The sequence below is a fragment of the Bidens hawaiensis genome, unplaced genomic scaffold (genome assembly GCF_021521415.1).
Source record: "Bidens hawaiensis isolate Kalapana, Puna unplaced genomic scaffold, B.hawaiensis_p1.1 tig00011343_1, whole genome shotgun sequence".
Classification (NCBI taxonomy): Eukaryota; Viridiplantae; Streptophyta; class Magnoliopsida; order Asterales; family Asteraceae; genus Bidens; species Bidens hawaiensis.
Genome location: NW_027491883.1, coordinates 150347 through 172094, shown reverse-complemented (window position 1 = coordinate 172094; position 21748 = coordinate 150347). Strand labels below are relative to the sequence as shown.

Sequence of the window (21748 nt, the reverse complement as noted above, 5' to 3'; positions counted from 1 at the left end):
ACTAAAATCGCAGTTTTAGACAAATCACATGGACGAAAATGCAATTTAACCTTTCTTTTTCTTTCTTAAAATAACTCGTTCATTTTTATTCTAGACAGAATAGCAAAAGACGTCATTTACGTTTTATCTGAATTTAATTAGATATCCTTTATCAAAAGAAATGACAGAAAACGTATTTCCTGTTTCAAATTCCGTTCACGTTATGGTCTTTTGATACTAACCCAGTTAAATTTTTCATTAAATATGGTCTAATGAAATTCAGATAAAACATAAAATGACGCCTTTTGATATTCTGTCTTTATTATAAAACGCTGCTTAATTTAACCCTGAACACAGTTTAACCCAAACTCTTCTTTTAACCCCGACCCACAATAACCGTTTATATACTTTGGTGCGAGAATATTTGTTGTATTCGTTTCGAGTAGTACAACATTTTTATCTTATTCGTTGTTGGTCGGAGCAATCATCATAGAATAAAACTAGTGTTATCGAATATAACGTGTATATATATCATAAATATAAATATATACATCCCCCAAACAAATATCCATCCTTCCTCGTTAAACCTGTGCTTTAAATTCCCACTTTCTCCGTCAATTCGTCGGCTTTTCCACACAAAACCAGTAACTTATAAAACTAAAATCCCGTTTATTAATATTATTAATTCAATTCAGAGAGAGAGAGAGAGAGAGATCAAGTAAGTAAGTAAATGGCGGATGTGACGTGTTGTGAGTCGAAATTCTTCTTGTATTTACTGATAATCGCCGGTCTAGTTACCTTCGCCGGACTGATGGCCGGACTCACTCTCGGACTCATGTCCTTAGGGCTCGTAGACCTCGAAGTCCTCATCCAATCCGGCCGTCCTAAAGATCGCCTCCATGCTTGTAACCTCTACTCTTTTATTATTATTATTATTATTATTGATCGGATCAGCTAGATATTAGTTCTACCTCTTGAATTGAAGTAATTGAACATGTGATTCGATTATTATTATTATTATTATTATTATTATTATTATTATTATTATTTTGAGGTGGAATTGAAGTAGTTATTGATGTATGATTAGGAAATAATATTATTATTACTGTCACTAGACATGTGAAAGATATCATTAGAGTATATTATTTGGTAGAGCTAACATGTTTCAGATTTGATACATTTGGTCCCTTGCACCCGAAGCTGCCACGTTTCTGGTTGTGCACATCAACTTATCAACGCGGAAGAATTATAACTTAATTTTTAGTAGGATCGGTTTTGCCTTCAGAAGGGGATGGCAGCGCAACTTGTTGCTCGCTTACTTGCCTCTCTATTGTAATTGGATTCTTTTGTTCAGTTTTAGAATTTTAGTTAACAGTAATAGTTATTTAAAAAAATATAAAACAAAGAAAGATACATAATTTTTATAATTGTTATCGGAAGAAGCCCTAGGGCAGATTAATAATTCTGAAAGGAAGTTTTGGGAAAAAGATGATTGAAGTGCGGTTATGGAACAACTCCTGTTGAGCTTACTTTGACTTGTTTAGTCAACATTTGTATTAGTTGGAGTATACGCATAAAAATCATAATGCTTTATATATGCGTATCGTTGATATTTGTTGAAATATTTGGTGGCAGCTAGGATACTCCCGGTTGTAAAGAATCAGCATCTATTGCTTTGTACACTCTTAATTGGCAACTCTTTAGCAATGGAGGTATGTGCAACGTTACAGGCTACCGTTTCTTGATAACTTTTGTCAGTTGCATTGAGTGATGATTAATCTTGTTAAATTGTTTTTCTTTACTGTAGTCTCTTCCGATATTCCTGGATAAAGTTGTTCCACCATGGCTTGCAATTCTGATATCTGTAACACTAATTCTGATGTTTGGAGAGGTTAGTTATTAGTTATCATCAAGACAGATAAACTTGTTCTATCTAATCATGTTTTTTATCTGATCGACTCTGTGTGTATAGATATTACCACAAGCAGTTTTTACGCGTTATGGGTTGACAGTTGGAGCAACCATGGCACCAGTTGTTCGTCTCCTGCTATGGTTCTTCTTCCCTCTTGCTTATCCTATCAGCAAGGTAATTTTGCAGTCCTTAATTCCATTTACGAATACTTTGATATTAATTTTGTAATTTTGTTTAGGTTTTAGATTGGATGTTGGGAAAGGGGCACGCTGCCCTTCTACGCCGGGCAGAGTTAAAAACTTTTGTTGACTTTCATGGCAATGAGGTAGTCTAAATAACTACGTCAGTTACGATTTAAAGTTTCAACCTTTAAGAAATAAATTACCAATGTAGGCTGGTAAAGGAGGTGATTTGACCCATGATGAGACTACTATAATAGCTGGAGCACTTGAGTTGACCGAGAAGACCGCAAAAGATGCCATGACCCCTATATCAAAGGCATTTTCCCTTGATCTGGATGGAACTCTTACTTTGTGAGTTTATAACTCTATATCTTGATTTTCATATTACATAAGTTTCACACGTGTTTTGTGAGTTAACTCGTTTTCTTGTGTCGGCATAGGGATACATTAAATGAAATTATGACCAAGGGTCACAGCAGAGTTCCTGTTTATTCTGGTGACCGAACAAATATCATTGGAATCATCCTGGTATATAATATGATATATATGTTAAGTTATTAGACGTGACCCATAAAGGCAATTAACTTGCATAATGGCATAACAGGTTAAGAATCTGTTGGCGGTTGATCCAAATGATGCGGTTCCTCTTAGAAAGATGTTATTAAGGAAAGTTCCAAGGTATGCGTATCAATATATTGTTAATTTCAATCATTTGTTATCATGTGAGAACAGATTTTGTTTGATGTTATTAAGGATGTGTAAAATTTCAGGGTTGAAGATAATATGCCTCTATATGATATCTTAAATGAATTCCAAAAAGGGCATAGTCATATAGCTGTTGTGTACAAAGATCTGAACAAAAAGACAAACATGCTGAAGTCCAAGGATACAGAGAGTGAGAGAATATATATTATTAACTCGCACGTATATATATACATAAACGTATATGTTTTAGAATTAAATTTGTTTTAACTTTTTTTTTTGTAGCAAACAAATCACATTTTCATGATGCTGATGGTGGTGTGATGAAGAGTGATGGAGATGAACAGACAAAAAGAAGTCCCCCTTCAACTCCTGCGTTTAAAAAAAGACATAAAGGTTGCTCATTTTGTATACTGAATTTGGAGAATAATCCGATTCCCGAATATCCACCGAATGAGATTGTTGTTGGTGTGATTACCATGGAAGATGTCATTGAAGAGCTTCTTCAGGTACACCTAAAAATAAATAACTAATGTTACTAATTTTATGATTTACAAATGATACTAACGTGCTTAATGCGCTCGATTTTCAGGAGGAGATATTGGATGAAACTGATGAATATGTGAACATCCACAACAGGTTAGATAAGCGAGTTATGATATGAAAGAAATGGAAGATTTGGTTTGATGATAATATAGTTTTTATCTAATGAAAATGTTGTTTTAAATGTAGAATACGGATCAACATGAATGCATCACAGGAAAACCTTCTTGATCCACTCGCACTACAGTCTGGTCGGGTGCTACAGTAAAATAATAATACATCTTCTTTGGAGATTACTTTCAAGATACAATGCCATTAGCTCAATGGGTTGCTTTTAGGTAAATCTTTCTACATCTGTACTTTATGCAGTAAAATTGTGTGTTGTTTATAATACCAAATAGCGAATATATTGGCGTAAGCGTATTGTATTACGGTATTAGTCTAGATGCCTATTGTGGAAAGCAATACATTACTTTTTGTTTAATGTTTTTGTGTTTGATGGTCACAACTGGTTATAATACCAAATAGCGAATATATTGGCGTAAGCGTATTGTATTACGGTATTAGTCTAGATGCTTATTGTGGAAAGCAATACATTACTTTTTGTTTAATGTTTTTGTGTTTGATGGTCACAAATGGCTAAGACTTGCATTTTTGAAACTGAACAAAAATACTTTAGAACTCTTTTAAACCAGTAATGGTTGTTTGATGTGGAAGAAAAGGGCCAGTAGACTAGTTTTATGAATTTTATTATATACACATCATTATATATTACTATTAAAGCATAAAAGTGTTCAACAAAGTTTGTGAAACACAATATTGATTTGTAACGGATTCTATATTTGCTTTTATGCTACTCTTTTGTTTCATTTTGATTGAATGACTTTCTATTGTAAGGAAAAGGCACAAATATTATAGAGAATTGGTTGGTAGAAATTTCTTTAAATTGTTGTATCTTTGTTTATAAAGGCAAATGTTTCACACCAAAAAAAAAGGTTATGCACTCATGATTTATTCCATTATTCTTTATTTTTTTGTTTTTTAAAAAAACTTTTTCTAAAAAGATATAGTTTTGCTTTTTTTTTTTTCCTTATAATGTTAAATACATGTTTTACATAATTCCAAATACATGGTTGGGATGAGTTTATTTTTATCTAAATTTCAATATAAATTTTGTTAAAAATTGTGATACCATTATAACATACTTTCGGTTTCATAATACATGTTTATTTATATGGATGTAGAGACATGGCATGTGGTAACACGTTCTTTACATATAGTATTTGATACGGATTCTAATAATGTTAATATCGAATTATAAACTCATTGCAACGTATAAAATTACGAGTATATATTAATACGACAAGATAAAAAAAACTTAATTAAAATTAAAGCCAGTTAAAAAAACAATAGTGTATCCCCTATTGAGTAGTAGTATTAATTAGAGGTGTATTTAAACTTACATATTGATTTTACAAGGAAAGTGTTTACTTTTAAAGCTTTTAACAAAATTCTTTATTTCGATTGTCGTCAAAGGACTTCGTTAAACCTATGATGTGTGTGACCATTCAAACTAGAATAAAAACACATATAACCTTAACCATTCGTTGTCTTGATGTGCAATCTCTCTCCTTATCTTATTGTTTCACTCGTGACTTCGCCCGCCCCACACACACATTCACAACTCCAACCATCTCACATACACCACACCTCTCCATACATAAGCCTCCCAAGCCACCATTCACACAATATATCATCACGAACAAGCACCTCTATCTTGGATGATATTCCCTCCCATGAATATATTGTTTTGTACCAACCACATGTTGATTATATTCTAGTGTTCTACATCTTTGCATTTAAATTGTTTGATTGAATATTCCAAGGCGGCTTTTATTTGTTGCCTAGTTTTTTACATATTCCGTCCTCACAGTTGATGAGTAAAATGATATATAGTTATGATTGTCGATTTATACACAATTTAATCAACATATTTATATTATATAATCATCGACTTAATCAACATACTTATATTATATAATCATGTGACGACAACTTCCAGTTATGAAATCCTAAAAAAAATTTATATTTCTCCCCATATCCATGTACCAAAAATTCGGTTAATTATTCTTTAAGTCTTGTTTTCCAAGCTTCATTCACTTTAATTTTGACATCATCCGCTCGTAAATATAACGTTAATCAAATTGTTCTCGTCATCGGATTTACCAATAACCAATTGTTTAGAAAACTCATGAATTATATTTTCGTGACTTAACAACGTGTATCACGTGTTTGTTTGTTCATTTAATAGCCGCAACTACAGCACACAATTTTAATACATTCCCCTTGAGTTAGCCAAGTGAGGTCACAAAATTAATGCAGGGGCCAAAGCGAGTAGATAAGACAATTTAGCTATGAAAGAGAGTTTTCGTATTCAAATTAAAAACATTTTATGAACAAAAGTAAATGACTATGATAATAGAGTTTTCGTATTCAAATTTAATACGTTTAGTTTTAAAAACGATGAAAAGAATGAAATGAGTTTAATTGCACATAATGATAGTTCAATGTTTAGTGTGTGACTAACATGCCAAATGTATGTAACAATAATGTATTTTAAACGAATTATCATATCAGTCAATGTAACTTTTATCCGTTTTTGTTTAAACAAACTATTAGGCTATTCTAGATGGTGGGGGGCTTCGAAGCCCTTCCACCGTGTCACGTAAGCACCGGGGGGGCGGCATCAAAGCCCCATCCAATAATGTCGCGCTATGTTAACGGCACCCATTATACACACATACACATATGTATGTATGTGTGTGTGAGAGAGATAGAGAGAGAGGGCCCACCAAAATACCACACTATTCCTCTCTTCCCCGCCTGACGTTCCAACCACCTGCAGCACCATCGCCCCACCACAAAGGACGCCCCTTGATGGCGTTGAGTGCCCAATGATGCCAGCCATCTCAGCCAACCCCGCCCCATAGCAAGAGATCTTATAATGGTAATGTCATCAATTTAGGTCTTTGGGATAATGCATGAGTGATGAATCAAAACATACAACTATTTTAATTTTTTTAAATTAAAGATAATGTAACTATTTTGCTTAAAGCAACAAAACATATGGCTTAAAATTAATGATTTTTAAAGTGTTTTGTTGACATAAAGAATACACCACAAAAAATCAAATTGAGATAAAAGAGTAAAAGACTATCATTTCCCAGGTATGAATGAGCAAATAGTAGTGGTATTAAAACGGGTATCGTAGGTAACTCGGTATCAATTCAATATCTATCTTTTTGAGGTTTCGATATCGATATTCGTATTTTACTGAGTTTTTGTCTTTGGTACTGATACCTGTTTTTGATGATTTTTTAGGTATCGGTACCTAGCCCATCAATACATTAAGGCCAATCACCAACATTTTATTTACCTAGAGTACTCTTACATGAAAGTATATGAAACACGATACAAAAAATAAACATATCTTAACCACAAACACAACACCAAAATAACACAAATTTTGGTTTAGCGACCATAACCCGTTTTATTAAACGGGCCAAACTATACATGACATGTTTAATAAATGGGTTAACTCTGGGTGTCCGGGTTATATTGTTTAACCCGGACAATTCAAGAAAATTTAGAGTCCAGCTGTATTATTATTATTATTATTATCAACCAAGAGAAATTATCAAACTTTTAAGTGGGCCATTTGAAAGAGATTTGAGGAATCACTCAGTGCATCAGTTCGATCTTCATAAAGTTGTTGCTGAATTTGTGTGGACTGTAAACATAGTATTTGATTTCACACTGTCTTGGTGGCTGCACACCAACTGTTTGTATAAAGTCCAGTTCATTAAAAATCAAAATTTGATCTTTATTTTAATTTAATTACTCAACTAGCAGTCTCATGGTTCATTAATTATTCTAAAGTTTAAATCTTTTGTATGTTTTCTTGTAGGGTTTCTCTGCAAAGACTGCAAATTTATCTTTACATATGCAAGGTGTTGTAAATATGGAGAAAGACTTAAAGAATCATGGGCTGCAGATTATCAAGCACCCGTCTTACGAACCGTATGGTAAACGATTAATATCTTGGTTTGATATACGCGTGTTTTACATTCGAGTAAATAATTTCATGGTTGATGGTTACACACCTGAATACTTCACCTTAAAGCATAGACCTTTGGACCCTGATACTGTTATTGAAGTGAATGGTAAAAGATGCACCTTGCAATCCGAGGTTGGTTCGTGTCGTTTAAAAAGAAACCGAGTAGACAAGAGGTTTGAAGAAGCGACTTTCGTTACTACCGACAGTGTAAGGTTGTCGGGTAGTGTGAAGTTTGAGGTTTTAGATGGTGAAGATGTTATTATTTCGGGTGCGTTGGAGATGTTTGACGACAAGTGGAGTATGAGTTGCGAGTCAATGGTTTGTGGTAGTTATGATTTTTTTAAGGATAAGCAAACGGTCGGATGTGATTCGATGCTGCCAATGATTGAAGTTTATGTGGCGGGATCGTTTTCCGGGGCGCCAGTTATTTTGACAAAAACATTGCAGATGGCGGGATATGGAGATTTTAAAAATGGGAAGGATGATTATTATGACAACAGTTTGATGTGGAGCCAGAGAGAATTTATGGAAGGTGAAGACGGTGCATTATCATGGTTCAATGCGGGTGTAAAGGTCGGTGTTGGGTTAGGGCTCGGTGTTTGTCTCGGGGTTGGTGTCGGAGTCGGTCTTCTTGTTCGGACATACCAGTCAACCAGCCGAATCTTTAGAAAACGGTTCTAGTAATTCCTCTCTTACTTTATAATTTTGTCGTTTGATTATATGTTGTAAAAGATGTAGAAAACAACTTATTTGTTATAAGTTTTATAATACCAATTAACAACCCTATTAATAGGTGTTGGGGTTTTGTATCGTGTCTGTCTGTCAAAGAACTAGACGTTAGTTTCTGTTCAGAAAACCGGATTTTGTCTTCTGTTCTTCACGAGAACCTGACTAGCACTTTATCGGTTAGTAATAGCTTTCGACAATATATGTGCAAATTTTAGCACAGTAGCTAGGTACTTTAAACCGAGTACAAAGTTTAATTAGGAATAGTAAAAGTATCAAACAAAAATCATGAAGATAATCAAAATGAGCATCTAGTCTAGCCTTGGTTAAACCGAGTGGTCCGTTAAGCTAAGCCTGGCATTCTTAAGACTCTTTTGCAGCATCCTCGTTAATCTTTTGGTCCAAACCCCAGAATTTAGCAGTTTTAACATCATCTCGAACCATTAATTTTGAAAATTCTTCATGATCATATTTCATAGTAGCCTTCCCACCAAACTCAGTCGGGAGATTATCCGCATCAAAACACGATTGCATTATCTCCACACTCTCTTTATTCTTCGGGTGCACGAATTTAACCTTCTGGAACGTTTTCGGATCCAAGAAGTATTTAACAATCTGCATATCGTATTATCATCAATCAGGTATTTAATGCACACATTTTTTTTTATAATATATTGTTTGATGCGAACGACACGAACCTTCCAAAACGCTTCAAAAATGCGAGGGGGGTTGTAGAGAAAAGCGAGAGCTAGCCGCTGTGGATAGTGGTTCTGTAGTATGTTTATTGTCTCGCGTGCGGTTTTCATTGGTACATTGGTGCTAAAAGACCAGCCTGTGAAATCTATGAGCCACACCATTTGTTCCTGGCCTTCTGGGAGATTAAGGATGGCGTTTTCGATTAAGTACACCAGTTGTCTCATCTGGTTGTCCACTCCTGTTGTGTTCTGCAATCATTCAATATTTTCATTAAAAAGTAAAAAAAAAAATGGCTTCAATATTTTTATCAAATCACCTGCAGTCCTGGTTTCATTATTAAAACAGTCCGTCCAAAACGGTCGTGGAAATTCGACCTGAACAGCTTCCCGGTTTCACCTTCGACCAATCTCATGCTAAGAAAATGATAATGTATTTTAAACAACTTTTTATATTAAACGATGTGGGATTTGTCTAGAGTGTTACGGAGAAACTAACCCAACGGATTTCTTCTGGCTTGTACATTGACCTCCATGCTAAAGTCTCTTCCAACATCTTTTTAGCTTTCTCTATATTCCAGTTTCTAGCTTCCAGATATCTTTTTAAACATGCATCGGTGCAGTATCTTAAGCTGCATCCGGAAAGCGGTCCAAGAGCTGATCTAAGCTCATTGATCTGCATATATAGATTCATTAATAAGTGCAAAAACAATTATAATAAGTTTTTGCTTCAAATCCTTGGTTAAATGAATCAGTTGTTACTTTAGATTCAGGATGCAGCTCATGATGCTCGTGTTCTTGGTGTTGTCGGTTACGCCTAAACATGGACATGATGAATAGTGTTGTTATAGTTATGATAACCAAAATAACTAATTGTATGCAAACACAAGGTTTTAAGGAAAAAACCAACTACCAGAGTTAGGTATATTTGGTACAAATAATTAAAGTATTTATTTAACTTTATAATAATAAAGTTCGTTTATTGGCATGTGGATGGGAAGTAATGCCAAATTGGTTGGAAGGTGGCCAGATCATGTGCAATAATATATAGACCATTGAATCAAATTTATTTACTTCTTGTTTTTTATCTAGTTGTGTGTGTGTTTTTTTTATATTATGAAACAAGTAAAAAAAACATTACATCAGTTTATAGTAAAAAATTACACTAATTTAACCAAACTTTCATTTTTCGACTTATTCTTGATCCAAAGGAAGAACAACGCCTGACTGTCTTTAAAAATATTGGAGGGCAGCCTTTTTGTTTCGGGACCTCAAACTGCACCAAAGTCTGATCGAGAAAATACCATGGAGAAGTTTCATCTTCTTATCACTTTTGGATACGTCAAATGGAAAGTCCAAAAGTTGTTGTAACGAGTTTAACCGGGGGGGGGGGGGGATATTACTAGGGTGGGCTTGGTTTGAGGCGGAATCAAAGGAGACGGGCAATAGTTTCAAGCATTTCAATCACGCTCACTTTTAATTAATTTCCATATTTTGGCTAAGGAACTTAATTGTTAAATAGATTATAAACTTATGATTACTTGTTTCAGCTGAACTAAATGAAAGCTTGAAGTATATTTTTCAATATGCAGCAATTTTATTACTAATAATAATACATCACACATTATACCAAATATAGTATAGTAAGTAAACTGAAGACGTCAATCACCAAAGCCGTTCTAGCTCAGTTGGTAGAGCGCGTGGCTTTTAACCACGTGGTCGTGGGTTCGAGTCCCACGGATGGCGTTTCATTTTTGTAAATGCTTTTAATATTAAATTTATTGGATAAAAAATCAACAATAACAACTTGTATTTGCAGCTTTTTAATATACAAGGAGATCTCCAAGGAATCATAATTATAGGGGGGAGTTAAGGAAAAGGAGATCGTCTAAGGAATCATAATATCGGATGTTGGCGGTCCTAGAAATCTAGGAATGAAATTATGAAAAGTTATATGAAGGTAAAAAGATTAAAGAAAATGTCAGTTGATTGGTCTACTTGGTGCAATTATGCCCTTATGTAATTGTTTAGTTGGTTTTGGCTGTGCTCCTCCGGTCTCTCTGTGAAGGGGTTAGCCTTGTTGTGTTCCTTTGGGTTTGGTGTTTGTTTTGTTTTAATAAAGTTTTCTTTTCAAAATAAAAAAAGAACTTTTTAATATACAAAATAAAATATAAATTTTTGTTGTTTGAAAGTTTTTTATTTCTTAAGTTAATTACCTAACTTGTTTAATTTTATTTGCTGATTTATTTATTAATTAGGTTCATACGATACTAAAATTCTTAAAGTTACTTTAGTTATTTGTTTAAATCATTTTATATGATCTCACTACTAATTACTATTTTTATTAAGTCAATCTATTTTAATTGATTTTTTTATCTTTTGCCTTTATGAATGTTCTTTGGGTTGAAAATTTCGATTTCAAGTTTCTGGGTTCTGGGATTCTTAACTCATACTCGAAACCTGACCCCGTAAATATCTAATTTTCCGGGTTTGGGACTCCGCGTTCGGGTTTTATCGGTTTGGGTTATTTGGGATTTTAGTACTTGACCAATAGTTAGTTATAAAGTAAGAAACATTGAAAGAAAAACAAGTAAAATGCTAAAAGTTATATCTTCACCTATAATCGTAAATAGAATAAAAACATAATCTGTAATCAAATAAAGTTAAAACAATGATAAGGAAAAAAAGAGTCTTCAATCTTCAAGTACGACCCTTTGTTTGTTGATTAATTTCAAACGTTATATTAAAAAGGTCAAATAAAACAAGTATTAGATATGTTTAATATAACAATCAAGAACATTAATAATAATAATAATAATATCTTTATTAATTTTAGGTCGACCTGAAAACCCAAAAATTAGAACCAAGAACGAACCTGAGTTACCACGGCTTAGGTTTGAGTTAATGTTTTTATTTTGGTTCGGATAATAATAATAATAATAATATCTTTATTAATTTTAGGTCGACCTGAAAACCCAAAAATTAGAACCAAGAACGAACCTGAGTTACCACGGCTTAGGTTTGAGTTAATGTTTTTATTTTGGTTCGGGTTATCTCGAGTCGGGTTTATGATATAACATAAAACTGAGATTCCTGCTTACATAAAGTAAACCACCGCCTGCACCTCCAAGCACACCGCAGCAGGTTCCAATTTCAATTCAAGCCTTTGCTCCACTTATTATTAATTAAGAGAATGCTATAATATTATTATTTCATGTTTCCGTATGTAATAGTATTATTTTAAATTCCTAACCCTAGAATTGGCTGTAACCTAATTTCCCGCAAGTTATTTATTTACTTTAGAGATTGGTTGTTGAAGTAAGTTATATATCTGTTATATATTTGATTTTAGACGCTAGGTTCACCTGTTTATTGATGTCATCAATTTAGTTTTAATCATAAATGAATTTGAGATAGATACACCGTTTCAGTCACATTATACACGGTGTTGTAGTAATCGCTAAGCGGAATTAGTTGTTGATTAATCGGGATTAGTTGTTGATTATTCGGCGCCTAGTTGGGATTTTTACATAGGGTTAGCATTTGTTGTTGCATTTCGAACTTTTTAACGAAACTCTCTCGGAAATGTTGACTGTTTGACCTTTTTCTTGAATGTTAAGATGCATATAACTTTTGAAGAGTTTTAAAATATATTTATGGGTCAGATTTAATCAGATTATTGTAGATTGGCGATGGATGAGAAAGAAGCTAGTGATGATGGAATGGATTTGGATGATCTTTTCAGCAATGAGATAGATATTAACGCAATGGAGGATAATAACGCGGGGTGTTCTCAAGAGAATCAAATGGAAGATGGTCATGCTGAAGAAGAAGAATATGATGAGGAGGAGGAGGAGGAAGAAGATGACGCGTACACTTTAAGATTTGAAGGAGAGGTAAATCCGTTGGCTCTAATAGAGGTTGATGCTGATGGAGTTTATCCTTATGAACATTTTGAACGCATGGAATATGAAGCTTTGGCTGATAAGAAGCGTAAAGCAATAGTTGATTACAATAGTCAAGGGTAATTATTATTATTATTTTCTCGTTCACGGTTTTTCATAATTTAACTTTTAAGAGTGTGTGTGTGTGTGTCAGAATGCCGCCAGAAAAGATGTTGAGAATAGAAAATTACCCTCAAGCAACATTTGATGAGTTATATACTGAAATGACACATGGAAGGAGAAGAAAGTCAAAGAAGGTATCATATTGTTTTCTATTATCTTTTTATAGTCAACCTTTTAACTTATATAATCTATGGCAGAATAAAAGAAGAGGCAGGAGAAAAGGATCAAAACGGAAAATTAGCCCCGAGATTACACGAAAGTTAGGTGATGCTACACTACATTATGCACATGGCCGATATGAAGAGGTACTAACTACTATTATATGTTTAATATTTCTATTCTTCAAGTGTTAATGTTTTTTTTTCTTTTGAACTTTAGGCGATACCCTTATTAAAGGAAATCATAAAGATTTCACCGAATTTGGCCGAGCCTTACCATACACTCGGTCTTATATACAACTCTATGGGAAATCAAAAGAGAGCTTTAGGGTTTTATATGCTTGCTGTACATTTGAGTCCTAAAGATGCGTCTCTTTGGAAGCTTCTTGTTAGATGGTCTATGTAAGTTTTTAACTATATACATAGAAGATACAAAGCTATAGTTTTGATGAATACAAATGAATCTGAACGATGCAGAGAACAAGGGAATCGTGGTCAAGCCCGTTATTGTCTTGATCGAGCAATAAAAGCAGACCCTGAAGATATGGGACTGAGATATCAGCGGGCCTCACTTTTTCTTGAATTGGGAGAACATCAAAAGGCTGCTGAACAATATGACCAAATCTGGCATCTTCGTCCTATGAATCTTGAAGCACTCAAGACAGCAGCAAAGGTTTAATCTATAAGAATATTTTTTTGTTTTATAGAATCATTTATTTACCAAAATGATTTTTAAAACTTTTTGGTTATTTCCAGTTGTACCAAAAATGTGGCCGGCAAGAACGCGGTATCAACAATCTTGAAGATTATTTGAAGAAGACCCCAAAAGATGCTGATGTGGATGTTGTTTGTTTGTTGGCTTTGTTTCTTATGTCTGAAAGTGCACATGAAAAAGCTCTTCAACACATCCACCAGGCTTATTCTTCTGTTAAAGAATTACCAGTTGAATTGTCGATAAAAGCAGGAATATGTCATGTTCATCTTGGAAACTTGGAAAAAGCAGAGGTTTTTATAGTCTTTTTTAATGATTCCTTATTCATCATGAATTCAAGTATCTATAAAAGTTTGTTCTATAATTCTATTTACAAATGACATGTAGGATTGCTTCAGTGTGCTCACGAGAAAGAATGTGAATGATTATGCTCACTTAGTTATTGAAGTTGCAGACTCGTTTATGAGTGTTAGGAATCATGAGTTTGCATTGAAGTACTACCTGATGTTAGAAGGGAGTGATGGTGGCAACAAAGTAAGTATATAGCTCGTTTAACATTACATGATGATGTATTTTCTATTGCATCTATTCCTTCGCTAATTTTTTTTCTATTGAAGGGCCATCTAAATGGGAATATCGGGCGTTGTTACTATCTCTTACACGCAAGAGCACAAGCAATTGACTACATGTACAAAGGTATAGCCATGTAGATGAAATTTAATTTCATTTACATGTGAACTTTTTTTTTTTTTTGCAATAATGTAATTTATATTATTTTATTTTATTTTTTGACACAGCCTTAGAGGAACTTGACTCTGACATTGAAGCTAGGTTAGATCTAGTGTCTTATCTGTTAGAAGAAAGTAAAGAAAATGAAGCCATTTCAGTACTTTCTCCTCCTCATGATTCAGGTTAACCAGATTTTGCATTTAAGAATTATCGTTTAGAAACATTTGTTCTCATCTTGTTTTACATTTACATTTACATTTACATTTTCAGAATCAAGAATTTGTCTACCCTCTGATAAGGGGAAACCATGGTGGATTGATGAAAGAATAAAGTTAAGGCTATGTTACACTTATAAATCTAAAGGTCTTACCGAAGCCTTTGTTGACACAATATTTCCACTAGTCCGTGAAACATTGTTTCTTATAACTATTCAGCGAAGAAAAAAGGTGATTTTGCATCATTTATGTTTATGCTTACTTTGAGAAAATTGTTTTCAGAATATTAATTTTTTTATAAATTATTTGTGTCTTTTCAAGGCTAGAACAAAGAAAAGGTTAACGAGAAGTGTACTGTATGAAAGAATTCAAGTACTGGGTGAAACTCAAACTGACAACGTGTTTCAAGGATTCCGTCCGGTTGCTTCTTCTGCAGATCTGTAAATATTTGACTTTAGGACATAAAATAAGGTTAATATGATATCCTACTAAAGAATAATTTTATAAATTCAATGGTCAACAGGTCAAAAGCTGCTAGAGCAAAGAAGGCGCTTCAGAAAAAAGAAACACGAAGAGAAGAAAAACGAGCTGCAGTGTTGGCCGCTGGAATTGAATGGCAAAGTGACGAATCAGATGATGAACCTAATGTAAGTATAAAAAAGTAACTATTTTATTAAATTTAATGATCTAAATTGTTTCACGTGATAGGCGTATAGAGAACCTCCCCTGCCTAAGCTCTTAAAGGATGAGGATCAACTTACACTTATTGTAGATGTCAGTAATACTTATTTTATTTTATCAATTCAGTTGTGAAATTTTGCCTTTTTAAGCATGTTCTCTCAATTTGCTTGTGTTATTTCTAGTTATGCAAAGGATTAGTATCAGTGAAAAAGTATTGGGAAGCGCTTGAAATTATCACTTCGAGTCTCAAATTGGCACAAAACATTCTATCAACCGAGAAGCAGGAGGAGCTTCGAGCGCTTGGGGCACGTAAGTTTTTTTTTTTTTTAAACGCAATATTTTCAAACTTTATGATAAAATTTGAATTTCTCTACAGAGATTGCATATAATATCGATGGTCCCACGAATGGATGGGATTGTGCTCGATACATCGTTACACAAAATCCTTACAGCTTTGCAGCGTGGAATTGCTACTATAAAATTATGTTAAGGTACATACTTTATTTATTGTTACCAAGCAAATACCATAAAGAAACCAACATACCTTTTTGTTTTTTCCCTCATAAAAGTATTTAACTATTTTGGCACATAAAAAACTAATTTCTGTTATTTTGCTTAATAGTCCCTAAACAATATTCTGCACATAAAGAGCCAACATAATCCCTGTTTTTATTTTAAAAATCCCTTAACATGTTCAATTTGAAAGGCATCTCTCAGTTAGTCAGTTATGATTGGATGACATCATGAAATATTGTTTGACAAATTACATAACAGTAGCGATAAACATCGTTTGGTTATAACTCTCTCAGTTTTAATTTTATTCAAACCATTTTATATGCTTTTAGCTTTATAGTTTATTTTGAGTTATCATCCACGCTCACGTATTAAAAAATATCTATAAAAGACATTATTTTGATAAAAGTACATGAGCTTGGATGACGTAACTCAATATAAAAAGAAAACACGCATCAAATGGTTTGTATAAATTTAAAATCGTTAAAAGGTTATAAAGAAACGATTCTATCACTATTCTAATGTAATTTGTCAAATAATGTTTTCATGATTCATCCAATCATGATTATGAGATAGTTATTTTTTTCAAATTTAAAATGTTAAGGGACTTTTATGATAAAAACAGAAAATATGTTGTTTTTTTTATTTGCAAAAATTGTTTACGGACTTTTATGAGATAAAACGTAATTGTATGTCGGTTTTTTGTGGTATCTGCCCTATTGTCACCAAACATGTTTTGAATTTATACATTATTGTTGAACATTTTTTAGATCAAGGATGGATAAGCATAAAAAGTTCTTGCAAGAGAAGTTTGTGAAACATGAAGATTGTATACCTGTTCTTTTAATTAAAGGCCATCAATGGTCAATGCGTAGTCAACATCAAGCAGCTGCAAGCTGTTACTTAAAAGCCTATAAATTAATGCCTGAAAACGCCTTGGTCAATCTATGTGTTGGTATAGTTTACTCTCATCCGATAAATACATATTAACGTTATCGTCTTGCTAATATTACTATTATTATTATTTAGGGACGGCCCTAATTAACCTAGCTCTTGGACTTCGACTTCATAATAAGCATCAATGTGTGATGCAAGGTTTATCTTTTCTCTATAACAACCTTCGCCTTTCTGAAAACAGCCAGGTTAATAAATTGTTTTTTACATTTTTTATTTATAATTCGGAAAACGGCCAGGTTAATAAATGTTTATGACACAGGAAGCTTTATACAACCTAGCCCGAGCCTATCATCATGTTGGGTTGGTTTCGGTTGCAGCTACATATTATGAAAAGGTGCTTGCGATTCATCAAATAGATCACCCGATACCAAAGCTGCCAAATGATGGTCCAGAAACTACAGATGATCTGAAACCGGGTTATTGTGACCTTAAAAGAGAAGCAGCTTACAATTTGCACCTTATTTATAAAAGCAGTGGATCTGTAGATCTTGCAAGGCAGCTACTTAAAGACTATTGTACCATTAAATAGCATCATTAATATAATATAATGCTACCCGCTGCACCTAAAGTTGTCGTTCATGAATCAGCCTGTAGGCTTGGTATGTGCGCGCCATACAAAACCAGTTGATTACAAATGAGGTAACTCGTCATTGTTGATTGACTTGTACTTGTTGAACTTCTTTGTTTGGATGCGCTTACTTGCTCAAACGTCTGTATTCATGAGTTGAAAGTGAACTTGTCAAAGTCTTCTGGTTTCTTGCCAAGTCCGAAAGGATCAAAACCGTAACTTTATATTACAATAACGCAAATAAGAAGTCAATTTAAGTTTAAGTATATATTGTGATTTAATATAACAAATAATTACATTCTTTAAAGTGAGTGATGGATACTTTGAGAACGCCTACGTGCTGTGAGAACTCGAAGACATCCTATTTGGATGGGGAGTCATTATATCCAGATTGCCAACTATTGATGCGTTAATTAAACGGAATGTTTTGAATGGTCCTAATGTTGCCTTTGTTGGTCCGATGCTGAGACGGTGGCTTACGTCTTTATGGGTTGCGAGCGTTGGTAATCTGGAAAGTTTTAAGCAAGTGATGCAATTTAACGCCCATTTTTGCTTTTCCCATTAGGTGACCTTATGAAAATCCATAAGTACATTTTTGGCGCACTTGTTGGAACCTATGGCACACTCGTAACAAGTTCATTTTTTAATATACTCCCGTCAAGATTGAAAATGTTATTGGTGAAATAAAGTTTTTGATGTTTCTTTGGATAAGAAGTAGATCAAAAGAATTGGAATTAGATTGTGAGAAATGGAGGAATTTTGAATTGTAATTTTGCTTTTGGTTTTGTTGTAACAATGCGTAGAGGCTTCTTTTGTTGTTAATGAATCGTCGTATGAATAGTATGAAAGTGTGAAACATTCTAGTTAGATACATCATGATAATCAATAGATCTAAGAGCTAAAGATAGAAGAAATCACGGAGATGGAGATTTAACACTCAAAATCATTAACCCCCATTTCGTTCATCGACTAATGCTCAAGTACATAATAGAACTATTACAAGTTTGCATGTATAACAACCATACTATTAAACAATTACCATTGACCCCCCTCTATATTTTTGATACCTAACAATTATAGTCTTCTTTCTTGCACTTGCACGACACGACTCCTCACCGAGAAATCAGGCCTCAAAACTTACCCGGTATAACAAACGAGTCAAGGTAATCTTGTTCTCTTTCTCTGCCCTCTCTCACCTTCACCTCTTTTTTTTTTTCCAGAAAACCCCACAAATTTTCTACCACGTCACTCATTGAAGATTGTCTTAGTTTAGATTTTTATTGCTACTAGTTAGGGTTGTTCACAAGCCGAGCCGAACCGAGCGAAGGCTTGCTCATTGCTTGGCTCGTTTACAACAGAACCGAACTGTTGAAATTCGAACCGCGCGAAAATTGAAACGAGCCAAAATCGAATCGAGCATTTTTCGATCGAAATCGAGCGATTTCGAGCATTATTTATTTCTTTCACTTTAAAGTTTTCAATAAGAAACAAATTTGAAGGTTGTAAATAATATATTTTATAAATAAATTAATAGTTTTTAGACAAGCGTGTAATATATTGTAAATTTTTATTAAAAATAAGTTTGAAGTGAGATATAATGATCATGTAAACAAACTTCTAGTATTCTAAAACTTGAAGCCAACAAATAAAACTGTAAAATTGACGGAATATGAAAAATTTAAAGGGGTAAAAAATATTTGTAAGTTTATATTTATGTGTTTTGTCTATATATATTTATATATGTGTTCATATATAATTATATATATAAAATAAATTAAAAATATTCGAGCCGAACCAAAACCGAGCAGACCTTTGCTCGTTGCCTGGCTCGTTTACAAACCGAACCGAGCAGAGCAGCTCGTTTTCATTCGAGCGAAAAAACAAGCAAGCAATTTTCGAGCGAGCGGCGAACGACGAGCGGTTTGGATGAGAAGCCCCAAAAGCAATACTCCCATAGGCCCAATCCATATATTTGGCATGTTTTGATAAGGAAGCAAAATTTAAACGCAAGAAAAAAAAACAAAAACAAAAATGTATATTATTAAGCCTGTTTTTTTTTTTTTTAAATTTTTTTTGCCTGCTGGGCTGAACTTGAGGCTATTATTCGTTAGTTAATAATTGTAAATGATTTAGTTTATGATTCTTGTAACCTATTTCTCTCGTAATAAGTTAGGAAACTATTGTATTTATTTACTATTTATTATATTATATTGTATTGTATTGTATGTTGATCATTCATCAATACACTGATTCACCGCTGCAGCAGGTTTCACTTTCAAATATTTTTTACTTGTTTCTTTTTTCACAGATTAATTTTAATATTGTTTCTAACCGAATAATTAATTTATTGGTTAGTGTTACTTTTCGTTAACAATGGAAGAATTATTTGTGGATATTACACATGGAGTGACAAGAAAATCAAAGAAGGTATCAAAATTGTTAATTTCCTTTTATCTTTTATACTCAACCTTTTAACAAATATAATTTATGGCAGATTAGTATTAGTCCCGAGATTATACGAAAATTAGGTGATGCTACACAAGACTATGCACACGGCCGATATGAAGAGGTTCTAACGTCTATGATATGTTTCATCTTTAATGCATAATAATAATTAAAATAACTAAACCTCTTGGTTATGCTAATGTTATTTTCGAACAAAAAACGTTAGGCTATACCTTTATTGAAGAAAATCATTCGGATTTCGCCAAGTCTAGTTGAGCCTTACCATACACTCGGTCTTATACACAATGTTATGGGAGATAAAAAGAGAGCTTTAGCGTTTTATATGCTTGCTGCGCATTTGACTCCTAAGGATGTATCTCTATGGAAGCTTCTTGTTACATTTGCTTTGTAAGTTTTTGACCATGTATATAGAAGATAATAAGTTATGGTTATAAACTTATAATGAATATTTTTCATTGTTTAAATATGAATTATGCAGGGAACAAGGGAATTGTGGTCACGCCCGTTATTGTCTTGAGCGAGCGATACAAGCAAACCCTGAAGATATGGGACTTCAATGTCAATGGGTATCACTTTTTCCTGAACTTGGAGAACATTAAAAGGCTGCTGAATCATGTGAGAATATCTGGCAATAAGGATAACGAGTGACAAATTTACGTACCTTTTTTTTCCCTTCAGGCTGAATCCTTGTTTGATCGTCTCATTTACTAAATTACTATATTGTTTTCTGAATGATTATGAAGATCTTCGTAATAAATTTTATCGGCATTACTAAATCAACTCGGTTTATATTTCAGATTAAATTTATGTCTAAATTCAAAAAAATAAAAAAATTGTCAAAACTATCTAGTAAACAATTGCATGTTTTAAATCTAACCATGCCTTAATGTTGTAGGGTTGAACTTCATTAGAATGTGCCCTAACTTAGCATTTAGCAACTTAGCATCCCAAATAGGGGCAACTTTCTTGGTGAAGTACATTTTTAGTGCAACTTTTTTTTTCTTTGTTTTATGTTTCAACTACACATGAACAAAACATTTTAGCCCGCGCTACCCCCAACTTTTTGTCAAGATCCGCCACTGATCTCAACTATTTTAGGAAATACAACTATACTCATGGATGTGCCCATTGTCTACACTCATGTTCGAGTGGCTCATTCGGTACACCACATCTGAACTCTTAACTAATTTCTCTCACACAACTTGGCATAATATGGGTGGATCGAAACAAGTAGCTCATTCGGTACACCAAATCTAAAGTCTTAACTAATTTTTCTCCAACACAACTTGGCATAAAATGGATGGATCCATTTTTGTTTAGTCGGAGGAAAGTTCCTCACTTGATCCGAAAATTTTTATTAATAAAAAGATATGAAGTTTTTACCGTCCCTAAATTTTGTAGAATAGGCCCTTTCGTGTTTATAACAAGTCCAAAGTCTGGAAAATGAAACCTGGCCATGCTATGCTTGTCGACGTTGTTTTACATCATTTCTCGGCCCTCTTCCATTCGCAAAGAGCAACCCAAAATCCCTAAACTACTAAGCTCTATGGTTCTACATCGACACTTTCGTTTCTCAAATCGACTAGCCATGTCACCTAAATTTTTAATCAATCGGTTGATATTTAAGCATTGATATGTAAGCAGACAAGCACTACCCACACTTTTCTGCTTCTTAAGAGTTCAAATGTTGCCCCTTCATTTGTTGTCACGTTATGTTGTCGAAAATTAACAATCTTCACGCAATCATGCATGAATCGAGCAAACAAGCAACCTCTAAAGCGGGAATAAAATTATATTGACTAGTTTTACAAGGGTGCCTAAATTTTGGA

General features: G+C 33.6%; 5 protein-coding genes and 1 non-coding gene across 7 annotated transcripts; 5 read left to right on the top strand and 1 right to left on the bottom strand.

Moving 5' to 3' along the window:
- Positions 1–536: 536 nt before the first annotated feature.
- LOC143537759 (DUF21 domain-containing protein At1g47330-like) lies at positions 537–3808 on the top strand. The gene is made up of 12 exons (XM_077031460.1): positions 537–884; positions 1615–1691; positions 1787–1870; positions 1952–2065; positions 2130–2216; positions 2285–2424; positions 2514–2601; positions 2678–2751; positions 2844–2968; positions 3061–3284; positions 3368–3414; positions 3508–3808. The coding sequence occupies exons 1-12, from the start codon at positions 710–712 to the stop codon at positions 3584–3586; spliced, it is 1314 nt and encodes a 437-aa protein (XP_076887575.1). The 5' UTR covers positions 537–709; the 3' UTR covers positions 3587–3808.
- Positions 3809–7023: 3215 nt separating this feature from the next.
- On the top strand, positions 7024–8203 carry LOC143537760 (uncharacterized protein At1g01500-like). The gene has a single exon (XM_077031461.1). The coding sequence runs from the start codon at positions 7322–7324 to the stop codon at positions 8114–8116; it is 795 nt and encodes a 264-aa protein (XP_076887576.1). The 5' UTR covers positions 7024–7321; the 3' UTR covers positions 8117–8203.
- Positions 8204–8455: 252 nt separating this feature from the next.
- On the bottom strand, positions 8456–9269 carry LOC143537739 (phosphatidylinositol transfer protein PDR17-like). The gene is made up of 3 exons (XM_077031439.1): positions 9174–9269; positions 8860–9105; positions 8456–8776 (listed from the first exon to the last, which is right to left on the bottom strand). The coding sequence occupies exons 1-3, from the start codon at positions 9267–9269 to the stop codon at positions 8525–8527; spliced, it is 594 nt and encodes a 197-aa protein (XP_076887554.1). The 3' UTR covers positions 8456–8524.
- A 1257-nt stretch (positions 9270–10526) lies between these two features.
- TRNAK-UUU (transfer RNA lysine (anticodon UUU)) lies at positions 10527–10599 on the top strand. The gene has a single exon. It is a non-coding gene; the product is annotated as a tRNA-Lys (tRNA).
- Positions 10600–11968: 1369 nt separating this feature from the next.
- On the top strand, positions 11969–17472 carry LOC143537758 (uncharacterized). Of its 2 annotated transcripts, XM_077031459.1 has the most exons (19): positions 11969–11997; positions 12539–12877; positions 12952–13054; positions 13118–13225; positions 13299–13480; positions 13556–13751; positions 13835–14083; positions 14178–14324; positions 14408–14486; positions 14588–14701; positions 14790–14965; positions 15056–15174; positions 15258–15381; positions 15443–15508; positions 15598–15724; positions 15792–15906; positions 16699–16883; positions 16958–17070; positions 17145–17472. In XM_077031459.1, the coding sequence occupies exons 2-19, from the start codon at positions 12546–12548 to the stop codon at positions 17412–17414; spliced, it is 2805 nt and encodes a 934-aa protein (XP_076887574.1). In that variant the 5' UTR covers positions 11969–11997; positions 12539–12545; the 3' UTR covers positions 17415–17472. The 2 variants fall into 2 exon arrangements, with proteins under 2 accessions (XP_076887574.1, XP_076887573.1); XM_077031458.1 differs by lacking the exon at positions 11969–11997 and having other exon boundaries at positions 12526–12877.
- A 2339-nt stretch (positions 17473–19811) lies between these two features.
- LOC143537738 (uncharacterized) lies at positions 19812–20700 on the top strand. Its single transcript, XM_077031438.1, has 4 exons — positions 19812–19880; positions 19948–20022; positions 20125–20306; positions 20398–20700. Exons 1-4 carry the CDS (start codon positions 19827–19829, stop codon positions 20516–20518), a joined length of 432 nt encoding a protein of 143 aa, XP_076887553.1. The 5' UTR covers positions 19812–19826; the 3' UTR covers positions 20519–20700.
- The last annotated feature ends 1048 nt before the right edge of the window (positions 20701–21748 follow it).